This window comes from Mauremys mutica, chromosome 3 (genome assembly GCF_020497125.1).
Source record: "Mauremys mutica isolate MM-2020 ecotype Southern chromosome 3, ASM2049712v1, whole genome shotgun sequence".
Taxonomy (NCBI): domain Eukaryota; kingdom Metazoa; phylum Chordata; order Testudines; family Geoemydidae; genus Mauremys; species Mauremys mutica.
This window is the reverse complement of record NC_059074.1, coordinates 201,021,608-201,034,254: the sequence shown is the minus strand read 5'-3', so window position 1 is coordinate 201,034,254 and position 12,647 is coordinate 201,021,608. Positions and strand designations below refer to the sequence as shown.

Below are 12,647 nucleotides of genomic sequence, written 5' to 3'. Positions count from 1 at the left end.
GGTCTTGGAAAACAATTGGTGTATTAATCTTGAACTTTGTAGAAGGAAGCTCAAATCAAATAATAGGTTCTGCTTTACTGTCATCTAGAAAAGGTTCCTCTCAAGACAACACAGGAACTGTAAATATTCTTTCATTCCCAGCTGGTTACAAATTGGCTTCTGTGATGGCAGTGAAGCTACCTCAATTTGTGCTAGCATAGGATCTGACCCATTGGCTATATGCTGTTCTTAATTGCTCCTGAAGTTACTGGAATATCTTCATCACAATTCATAAAATTTGTCTCTTGCGGTCCTAATAGGCAGAACCTAGAGGTTTCTATAATTTCCAGGTTCCTGCTGTTCTCCGATTGCTAGCTCTTTATCTTGTAGCTGCTTCTCCTGTTTTCCCCCTGTTGCTGACATCTAACCCCCACAGTCCCTTTTTGATTAAATAACAATATTGTACTATTAGTCTTACAGTTAACCTGTGACCCCCGAAAAGCAGGAATTAGTTTCTTAGTAGAATAAAGAATTATATTAGCAGTTAGTATTAATGGTTTGTAACAACATTTCCCTGATCCTGGAATGACTCCACTCTCTGCCTCCCAATAAATTTAATAAAATAATATTAAATTATTAATATTGGGCTGATGCTAAAGGATATGCAACTGCGCTGTTGGGTCCAGTCTCTTAGAGAATTATTTGCCGTATTGAGCTCAGGTGCCTTTTTGGCGATGGGTTCTTTCATAAATACTTTACTGTGTTTTATGTAGTATTTGGATGAACAGTAATATGTGTGTGTGCCTGAAATGATATTAAACAAAACTCTTATTAGAAGTAGCAGTCTCTGAAGCAAAAGAGGTAACAAGAATTCTCCACAATAAGTTATGAAAAGGCTACACGAATTCTTCCAAAGTGTACCTTGAGCTGTTTTTACTCGAAGGAAAGACAACCATTATCAGGACCCAAATATTTCTTAGGCTGAGCAGCACTTCCAGAAACAATCCTAATATTGCAAACAGATCACCTGAAGTATTAGCTACACTCTGATTACAAGGAGAGCTGGTGAAACAGGAGAAGCTCATTTCAGTTGACGAAATTGCAGCACATGGCTAAAGAGATTGCAGCTGTGAACTGGGATTATAATTAAGATGGCAGAGGGGGTATTTATTCCTTGCACCATTAGTGACAAACTGAGCACCATAGAAGTTATACTGTATCTGCCTTACAGGGAGAAAGTCTTACACCTGTTCTGCATTTTGAGAACCTTGAGCCAGAAGATTTATGAATCAGCATTAACATTGGTCTGAGAAGAGTTCGGTCTTCCCGCTCTTCTACGTCTAGGCAAAACAGCAAATAAACAAAGGCAGATATCAGATTTAAATGTGGTAATAACTGTCCATGACTGCATTAACAATCAGTGAAAACCTTTGTGTAAGACCTCTTACGATGACCTGAGAATGGGTGAATAGGATGATAACTCATCCCGGTTTCACCTCACTTAGGTTGCTGCCTGTATCTAAATTAGATCACTGCAAGTTTCCACTGGCATTCATAACACTTCTCTGCTCTCAGGGCCTCCTGAAGATTTCTGATAGTATTGGTCCGTGCTTTGGAAAACTAAAAGATTTAAAAATAAAAATAAACGAAAGTCTTAAGTGTAAATAAAGGAGTAGATGGCCTCGGCGGGGTTCATGTTGGGACACAACCACTTACTTGTCACCAGCTTGACTCCATCCCAAGTCATGAATGACCAAAAGCCACCATCTGGTGGCTATTCTGTGGTGCAAGGGGAAAGAACCGTTCTCTAATCTCTAGTGGATAGATGTCCCTATCATATAAACTATTATATCTGTATGCGTTCTTGCCAGTTTTAACAGACAGGCCAATGTGCTATATGTGCACAGATTTTGGTTTAAAAGTGGATCCTTCACATCTGGATCAAGGTACACTGAGGGGATAGTTCAGAGGGAAGTTGACACTGTCACTATTTGTGCTGTACTGAGCCCAGATTCAGCCAGGATCTCAAGCACATGCTTAAATCCATCTCTGTTCCACGGTACATTTAAGCACCTCCTTAAACGTAAGCACAGCCAGTGGAACTTAAGCACATGCTTAGCTTTTTAGGCATGTGCTTAGGTGCTGTGCTGAGTATGGGCTCTGGTTCATTGGCTAAATAATGTATTTGGTTTCCATTGCTGTCATTCTAGCAACTTCCACATGCAATACATTAATTTAAAATAAATTAAAAAAATTAAAGGAGTTCAATTTGAATTTGGTGCATACTTCATCAAAAAGGCAAAAATGCCTTCCTGATAGATATATAATATGGTCTCCATTCATGTTTTGTGATGCTTACATGTAGTTTTTTTCTAATGTATTTCCCACATGTCATGACGTGTCTGTCAGCTACATAATTTTCAGGAAAAAAATTAATTACAGCTTCATTCACTGACAGATGGACAGGATTTAGTTCCCTGTGCACTTGAGCGCGTAGTTCAGATGTGCACTACAAATGCCATACATGCTCATAAATCTCACAGTCGGGGGAGCTTGTGTGCTCATGTTCCAACTCTGAAATGTGGTTGAGGGGGACCCAAGGACAGTCCTGGATTACCAGGGATGTCCAGGATCCAAACTGTAGGACGTACATGTGTGTGTGTAAGTAAAGTTGTGGCATGGGGTGGGATTGTTGTAAGGGAATTTGTTCACATTTAGAACTATATAACCTAAAGCTTACATACATTTTGACAATACAGAAGTGGATGATTATGTTCAGCCAATTTTAGCATTCCCTCACCACAGATTGAATGCTACTTTTAAAAATGGAATAAACAATTGGTACTGACTATTGGGATTTTGGAAATTTTACTGATCGGTGGGTCTTTGAATAAATCTGTTTGATCCTCCTGAGTGGGAGGTCATCTTCATAAAGCATAAAAAGCTTTAAGCTATATCGTGGCTAGATCCTGAACTCATTTACACCAGTGTAAAACAAAAGTAACTTTGCTGCAGCCAATGACATTTCAGATTTAGTCTGATGTAACTGTCCCTATAGCTCTATAGGACTTTCCAGAATATCAAACCTATGGCAGAAATCTATGCAAAACCTTCCTTGCTGCAACAAGCAAATCAGTGATTAATCCTCACGGTGGCCCATAGGAAACACAAAGCACATCACTCCTTGTATTTCCAACATAAACTTCCCTAGGAACATTTGAGGATAAAGCTTTCTGCTCATTTCCATAAGTTAGCAGCACTTTGATATTAAAATAGGCTTTAAAACTGGCATATTTTTTTATCAAGCTCCATTTCCAGGACTGTGATTAATTTCAGCCAAGCAATAAACAATTTAATTGGGGCAAATCTTCAGCTAGTACAAATCAGTGTCATTCCACTCAGCAACAGTGAAATCATGCTGATTTACACCAACTATGGATCTGATGAGAATTTTTTTTAAAGGGGCTGCACAAAAAGTGAAACAAAAATATAGTCCATTGAAATACAGATTTGTTCTAAAACCAAAACAAAAAGGCCAGGAAGTTTGGTGTGAATTTGCATGCTGTTCTAAGAACCTTTCGCTGCAAAAAAGGGCACGATAGGTCGGGGTTTGAAGGATGGCTTGAGAATTTACTGACTCTTGTAAGACTTTAATTGAAAGCTTTCTTGGTGCTGTACTGGAACTTGTGATCTTACACTGTATGCTGCTACCTCTCTCAGAACAAAGTCCAAGTAACTGAGATTTGTGAAGAGAACTGCTGTGGGAGGGTGGAATTTCATCACTCTTCTACCCACCCCCCCCAGGCAAGTTATTGAGTGGCAGCATAGCCCCTTTGCACCTATTCTTCCAGCCTGTGGTGCCCCTACAATATCAGAAGACCCTTGCCACCCACACAGAGCCCTATTAACTTTAACCCGGTTCCACGTGGGTGCCACGGTCCTGCTATATGCATTCTGTTGCAGGATCAGAGTCTGTGTGAGGATTTGGTGCTGTTGGACCCATGCAAAGTTCAGCTCCAAAAACCCGAATGTAATGGCATGGGATCTGTGCCAGCCACTCCACACTGGCCTGTTTGGCTGTGCAGATCCTCTTTCATGGCACATGGGTATGAAGACCAATCCTTGCAGTCATTTCAGCTTTGCTGCAGCGCGGCACTCGCTGTAGGTAGCTGGACTTGACAATAAACCTTTTTCTGCTAAAGATGCAGAAATCACAATGGAAACTAGAACTCAAGATACATTTTTCATGCCTCAAACCAAAAGGTAGCAAAATTGGCTTTAAAAGAAACAAAACAAAAATCATACCTAGGCGGTGAATCTGTTTGCAGGTTTTCAGGCTGAAGATTAATTTTATTGGCTAAAAAAGAAACCAGCATCATAAATGGACTTGCTGACATATCCTTAGTAATTGAATAATTGTGGGTCCCCTCTAGAAATAACAGGTGAAGTGTGTTTGAATTGCATGATCGGTAAGCCGATAATATTTGTAAGGTGTGAATAAATTGCTAGAAGAAATAATTTCATTCCAATACACTACAGTACTTCATCATTGACTAACCTATTCATTAGTATAAGCTGACTGGATGGGAAGATATTTAACTTGTGGCACACATTTGCAATTTTGCTTTTTTAGAGGAAGTAATTGTCTTGAAATGAAGAAAGAAACTGAAATTAAAATTCAGGCATTAACATCCGATCACAAATCTAAGGTAAGAAAACATGCCAGTGTTAACACATGCAACATTTGAGATCATTGGAGACCCAAATGGTAGTTTATTTTTATGAAAGCATGTGAATGATTTTCAGCAATAATGACATGCAGAAAAGAATGGGAGTAACTCGGTGTCTAAAAGCTTTTGGTTTTTTTATTCAAAAAGAGCAAAATCCATTTCCTGATCTTAACAATTTTTGAAGAGAATATCATGTTCTTAGTTTTGTTTCCATGTGAAACAAAAATGTTTGGTCATTTTATAGTCGTTTCGGCTATGCGGACAACAGAGGAAAATGTGCTATGTGAAAATTGGAATTGAATTTTGCCACCAAAAATATGTAGGTAAATGGAATTAGCCGCTTGTTAGTTTTACATCAGTGTCACCTTGTCCAAAACCCTGCCAGACACCTGACTCTCCCTGTGCCCTCACTGTCTCTCTCCTGGGCCCATCCCATTTGCATCATATGTACTACTTTGTTACTTCATACTTCTCCTCCTGAGGTGAATCAGTTGCTTTCTCCAAGTTGCCTGTCCCCAAATAACAGCACCCAAGATCCAGTCCCAGTTGTTCTTTAAATCAGTTGTTCTTAAGCTATAGTCATGGACCATTTTCAAGGGTTGCATGGAGCGGCTCCCTTGCAGAGGTAAAACATTGTCAGTCTTCATGCTAGTTGCGGTGCAGGATAGAACTTATCAAGTATGTCCAGAGATTTCTTGACCAATTAGCAAATCCTCATTCAGCACTTTGCTCAGTTGCTTCCTGTACTACTTTGTCAAAGATTTCTCTGGTGCCATTTGAACTGCTGTCAGGTTTGCGGTTGATGTGAAAGTTAGAGGAATAGCAAATACACTGTAGGATAGAACCAGCTGCAAAATGACCCAGAGAGATTATAGTAGAGGAGATTGAAAACAACAGGGGATTTTTACCTAATACATGTAAAGTCTTACACACAGGGAGAGGCATCAAACACCACAGATACTGCATGGGAGAGGTAACCAAGCCGCAGTATTAAGCAGACTAAGACAAGCTCACTTTCATCCTGTTGTCCCTAATATCACATTCATGTAACCAGGACACGTCGATTCTAGTTTTCTCTACTTCTGCAGCATGTTTATGTCACTCTGTTGGTGAAAAAGGGTAATGCCCTAGGCAAAATGTGTTTTCCCTGGATGCGTAGGGCTGGTGGAAGAGTGCTATGTGCTCCCCATCACCTTATTTGCCTAGGTGGATAGAGGCAGGTTGAAGATGAGGGGTAAACTGGCAGCCAGAGGAAGCATGACTAGAGTGTACTGTGCTCCAGTTCCATACGGTCGGTAGAGTAGCCCATAGGCAACTGTAGGAAACCACTCGGGCTTGCTCTAAATTGTATCCAGCGGAGCCTGGTGTCTGATACAAAGACAGCTAAAACTCCCCCTCCTCCATTCTGGTTGCACCTCCTGAGCGCCACAGCTCAAGGGCCGTAGTTTGCTGCAGGGAAGTTGTGAGGTTGGTCTAGGGAAAGGAGAGTATCAGAAAGTGGCAATCTTAACAACGTAGCCACAATAGGAAATGTCAGAGCCACTGTCTGAAATAAAAACGGATTGTACTGGCAGATTGATAAAAGAGAAGCTAGTTATAAAAATCAGTGTGGCTAACAACCCTAGAGAGAGCATTGCAAGTTAGGCAGTAAGCGTAAATACAAAGCAAAGTGTAAAACCTTAAAGCTTTACAGAATAGAAGAGTCTTTGATGTGACCTCAGCTGTCCAAAATTGTTTCTAATCTACATGGACATTTAAGTGTTCACTAACCTTCTACTTCCAATGAGTCTGACTGATGATTTTTTTTTTCCCTTCCCACAAACTGATTTGGATATTAGGGTATGTCCTTTTAAAATGCCCCACTTCCAAACAGATCCTGTCAAATGCGTAATCCGTCCCCAAAACAGATGGCTTGCTTGCTTCTCCATGTCTAGCTTTAGGTTGGGATTGTCAAAGGACCCTAAGCTTGAGCTCCTTTGAAACTTCCATCCTTTGTGGCTTTACTGATCCCACAGAACACTTTGATGCTGGCTTTCGCTTGTATCCCACCTGGGTGGTTTGCTCCAGACCAAATGGAAATGTAGATTTCTTCTACTCCCAACAGAGTACAGCTATGCAGATAGAAATTATGTTGGAAAATCCTGAGAGATGTCGAATTCATACAGTTCCTGTTGAATTCAGTGGGAGTTGTAGATACTCAGCAGCTATTCAGAAACCTCTCACCATTTGACCCATTGATTTTAAGATCAAGTGAGCTCATCGGATTAGTGAGCTCCTAGGATTAATCCAACATGTGTCAGATGTGCATCATCCCCATGGCACAAGATGTGTAAAGAAAACTTAAATACCATGCAGCTATGCCCATTATCAGTGGTAATGGTCTACAGAGACTTGCTCCTCTATGTCGTGGGTACAAATCCAGGCCACGTTTGACATGAAACGCTCGTTTTGTTTTGAATGCACAAATGCATACTTTGCACACATCTAGCTTTGTAGATGCAAGATACATTCCTGTGTTGGAAAACTAGATTCCTAATATCTAGCAAGAAAAGGAGGCAAGGGAAAGAAGAAAAAATGTTAATGTTACTGAAAGTTCTGTATGAAGATTTGAGTCTCTCTAGACATACATGGAAGCAGATGAAAGGTGGGATTTCAAATCTTCTCACATTCACTTCTGCCTGACAGATTTCTCTTCATCCCAGGATATGTTATCCTTTACTTGAAATCTACCTCTCAGCTTTGCAGGACAGTCAAAGAGATGGTTTCAGAGAGGCTTGTTTTACCAGGAGCACTACCTATCTTTTAGGCTGCATGCTTATTTTAAGGCCAAGTAATTAATGCTTTGCATCTCTCTCCAGATCAAGCACTTGAATAATAATCTTGCTTATCTGTCTAAGCTCTGTTGGTTTCTTCATTGGTATTAGAATGTCTGTTCAGTATACAGGATTTCCTCCTTTGTGTTCCTCTGTAATATATGTAGCCACTCATCTCTTTCCTTCCTTTCCAGAGAACCTAGAATTCTTTGCTTTTCTGTGCTTATTTGGTTCTCTAGAGGCTCTTTTTCACTAAGTCAAACAGTACTTGCTTTCCCCAGGATTTCCAGTGTTTGCATTTATCATTTGGTTTTTCAAGATACACGTCTACCCCGCTATAACGCCACCCGACATAACACGAATTTGGATATAACGTGGTAAAGCAGCGCTCCGGGGGGGCAGGGCTGCACGCGCCGACGGATCAAATCAAGTTCGATATAACGCGGTTTCACCTATAATGCAATAAGATTTTTTGGCTCCCGAGGACAGCGTTATATCGAGGTAGAGGTGTATTTCTAAGTTGGACACCTTGAGCCTGATTCTTATTTATACTAAGGCCATTTTACACTGCTCTGGCAGTGTAAAGCGGAACCTAAATATGGGAGTAAATTATATTTACATCCTCTCTAATGCCTGTTTGTGCTGCTAAAGCAATGTAATGTGGATTTAGTGTAAATGAGACTCAGACCCCTAATATGGAGATTGTGCCTTCAAGGCCCAGGTCTGTCCTGGGTACCATGTGGGGGAGTCACACTGCAGGAAGAAATGAAGGAGAAATTCTGGCCAACCCTGGCTCGGTTCTCTCCAGGACTGTACCAACTTTTGAAAGGGTGCAGCACCCAGCGGCTCTACCCCATTGGCAAGGCCATTACAACTGCAGCGGCATATATGGAATAATATGGATGGCACCTGTGCAGGAAGGCAAAGCGGTGGGGACTCAGGAAGCCTCATTATCCTGTCTCCCCTACTACCTGTGTCTTCTCAGAGTGCTGATCTTTTTAAAAACCAAAGTAAAACTATGCTTTCTAACATTATGATCAGAGACATCTTCTGAGCATATGCACCTGCTTCTGACATGGTTTCACTCACTTGTAATTCTTCCTCGCTCATTGAGCCGCTAGCTAGCTTAGGCATTATTGGGTCTTCATCTACATAGATGGGGCTGATCCCATCTTGTACATTGATGTAAACATAAAGGGTAGAATTTTTCCAAGATGTCGGTGTTGGCCTAACTCCACTGCCATTGAAGTCAACGGTAAAACTCCCATTGGTTGCCATGTGAGCAGCGTTAGGCCAACACTGAGCCCTTTTGAAAATCCCATCCAAAAAGCATAAATGTTTTCTGGTTATTTCCATGCGTATGTTCAGCTCCCTTCCTAATACCCAGTATGTTCTGGTTCGGACATCAGTATTATTGTGGGAGCCTGTCAATAAAGGCTTTCTTCCCACGGGCTGTTTCCCATAAGGTTCGCTCCTCTGCATCTAGGTCCCAACTTAGTAAGATACCTGAACCAGGGCCAGCTCCAGGATTTTTGCCGCCCCAAGCAGCAAAAAAAAATTTTAAAAAAGCAACCCGCCATCGCAATCTGCAGCTCGACCACTGCCGCTTCAGTCTTCGGCGGCAATTCGGCGGCAGGTCCTTCACTCCGAGAGGGACTGAGGGACCCGCCGCCGAAGAGCCAGTTGTGCCGCCCCTCACAACTGGCCGCCCCAAGCACCTGCTTGCTGGGCTGGTGCTTGGAGCCGTCCCTGACCTGAATGCTACCATAACATTAACCTCGTGAAGAGTCCCATTGACGTCAGTGAGGCTACTCCCATGCTTAAAGTTATTCTCGTGCTTAAGTACCTTGTTTAATGGGAGCCCTCACTGTATTAGTCTGAGCAAACTCCTGCTTCCAAAGGCTTCTGTTTCCTGCCAGCTGAAAAAAGCCAAACTCTAAGTGAGACTAGCTTTTAGGTAGATTAGATACCAGCCTAGCTTGGAAAAGGCAGGTAGCTCTTCATTATCAATGAGGAATCCAGTTCTTAACACACAACATATTCTTTGTTTGCTTGTACCTTTGGTAGAGAGTCTAGGCACTGGTTGCCTTGAGAGGTGCTTTGCTCCCTAGAACGTCTCTCTGACATTTGTTGTTTCGCTCTCAGTGCACTGAAAAAGCCTGTTCAGCTGTATGCATCTGACTGTGGGTCACCTGCCTAAAATACGTTTGCGAGGAAGTACGTCTTGGGGGTACGTGCTCCTGAAGAGATTGGCATCAAAGTCTCACTTGGGAGCTCTGTGATGGCAATTTTGATTTGAAGAATCAGGATGAGCTTCCATATAAGTACGCCCAAAGGCTATTAGTTTCCATAGTAGCACTTGAAAAAAAGGCCTGCCTGAAAATAGGTGATTTTTTTGGTGAGACTTTGTGTGCATTTATGGAAAAGTAGAGTAGCTTGTCAAAATAGCATAGCTAATTATGAAGGGATAATAAGATATATCTTTTTCTATTAGTTACTTTTCTAAATCATTGGAGTACAATATACAATTATAATAACAACTCTGATGGTTTAGACTTCTTCACATTGTCTCTTGGGAACTTTCCAAAACTTTAATCTTATTATTCGTGTGAGTCTTGGGAGCTGAGCAAGAAAAGAATACTTGTCAGATTCCCTGCTGACTTAATGAGCATAAGTCACAGCTATATAGCCTAGCTACAGATTCAGGATGTATTAAATATAGGATTTCTCTGAAAAACTGACTGTGTGAATAAGATTCTCTCCACAAAATCAGAGCCTGTGTTTAAGCCCTTAGAGAAATTCATCCCACTAATTTTTCTTATTTTATATTTTTGAGGCAGCCAAGAATGTTTAGCAGTTGTATAATGAAGCATACATTTCAGGAGGTTTTAAAAAGAATTGTTGTACAATTGAGGGCATTAATTCAGTCATTTTACATAGAGCAGCTGGGTAACAGAGACCCCTAGTAATGGGGGTGCATTTTATTGTGTGTTTAATATCTGGTGTTTATAATACACTGTAGTTTCCTTAGTTTGCTTTATGTCATTTAGTTCTTGCAATTTAGTTGAGTTTTGTAAGATTTTTGTAATTATCTTGAAATGATCTTCACTGCATTAATGACTGACTTTATATTTTAATGGTGAGAAGTACTGACAAAATAGTCATTGTTCTTTCTCCACAGGTAAAAGAAATTGTAGCGCAGCACACTAAAGAGTGGTCAGAGATGATCAACACCCACAGTGCCGAAGAGCAAGAAATCCGTGATTTACATCTGAGTCAGCAGTGTGAGCTACTGAAAAAACTGCTGATTAACGCTCATGAGCAACAAACCCAACAGCTAAAGTTTTCTCATGATAGGTGAGCAGAGCAGTGTCATCTCAGCATCCTGAGAACCTGTGCACTGGTGACGGGATTATCAGGATATAGCATCATAGCAGTCAAATAAGTTATCAAAGGAAGAATTGAGGGATAATAGAGCAGATCCTCAGCTGGTGTAAATTGTCAAAACGCCATTTATGCTAAGGAACTTGAATTCAAAAGGGCTGAACCAGAAAGATGCTGAGCATGTGCAACTACCTTTTGAAGTTGATGGGAGCTGTGGGTGTGAAAACATTACAATTATCTTTTTTTTTCTGTGTAACTACCTCACAGTTGCACATTGTTTTAATAAAATATCACGTTGTAATCTCCAGTACGAAGACAATGCTGCATGCCAGCACTCTCATTGCTTTTATATTTAACTGCACTGTCCACTTTAAATTAAATGATATGCAAATAATAGTATGACCTATCCCTAATACACCACTTTTCATCAGTAGGTCTCAAAGCACTTTACTAAGGGAGGTAAGTAGCGTCATCCCCAGTGTTATACAGACAAACAATAGAAGCGGAGGAATTATCTCATTGCACAATCTATGATGTGAGGAAGTCCACAACCATATGAATTTACTTAATATATACTATTTTTAAAGGACCTTCCTCAGCATTGGTCTGGTAGGAAGCCCAAAAAGCCTCAATGACTTCTCATCTAAAAAAGCTAACTGAGATTATTTTCTATTTTAACAAAATTCCTGAATGAAATAATTAGCATAAGACAGAATCCATGCTGAGACCTATGTGCTTCCATCCAACAGAGGAAATTGTCTCAGTGAAAGGTTTTAATATGTTCATCTTTATTACTCTCCAAATTAGCTCATTTATTCAAGCTGTCTAGGAATATGTTTATTTATTTTATAATTAGATACTTTTTAAAGTATTACAAAATACATTAAAAAGACATTATTTTACAGATCCTAGTTCTGGGACCAAGCAGAGAAAAAGTCAGTCCCTAGTCCAAGTTAGAACAGCTTTTGAGGTACTCTGTTATGCCGTTGGAACAGCCCACAAAGCCATTTTGCTATCCATCGTCTTGCTTTCTGATCCATTTTGTAATCCAGTATATGCTTTCTAATCTAAATTATAGTTTCTTTCCTGGAGGAATAGTTCTTCTAATCTCTTTTGAAATGTTTTTATTTTCATTTGTATACCTACTTCCCTTGTTCTCTTATCTACATTGGGCTAAAGTTATCAGGGTGGGGAGATATCTTTTCCAAGAAAACGTGTGTCACCTAGGCTATATAGAAATTTACTTTCTTCATCCTTTCTTCACAGTTCATAACTTTAGATTTAGAATTTTCACATCTCCATAGTATTTGAATGGTTCTGTATTATCTTTGGAAATAAGTTCTTAGTACAGAATTGCTTATTTAAAATCATTTTCATTTGTACCATACTGTTCTAAGTGCTGGTCTGATTTTTTCAGAGATGCCGAGCACAACACATTGATTTCTGTGCATGGGTAAACTTTAAATAATGTTCCGTGCCATCCAAATTAGAGATCTTTTTAGTTTTATTTGTTGCTGTCTTTGTGTTCACCACTTACCCAGGGATTTTTATCCAACCCGTTTGTATAAAGATTGGGGATTTTCCTGCATGTCCACAAACCAGAATGCTTTTGAATGTGAAATGTTAAATCGTTGATCATAATGCTCAAAAGGGGCTTCATGCTTCATCCCTTGGCAGTTACATATACATGAAGTATATGTAACCTCCAAGAGTCAGCTGAGCAAGACACGTGATAAATAAA

At 40.3% G+C, this 12,647-nt stretch overlaps 1 protein-coding gene across 1 annotated transcript in view; it reads left to right on the top strand.

Annotated features, from left to right (window-relative positions):
• Positions 1-12,647, top strand: part of PLCB4 (phospholipase C beta 4) — a 362,644-nt gene that overhangs the window by 334,079 nt on the left and 15,918 nt on the right. Inside the window, exons 34-35 of the mRNA XM_045011149.1 lie at positions 4,613-4,688; positions 10,704-10,879. Coding sequence (XP_044867084.1) covers positions 4,613-4,688; positions 10,704-10,879 — 252 coding nt within the window. The remainder of the gene's footprint in view (positions 1-4,612; positions 4,689-10,703; positions 10,880-12,647) is intronic.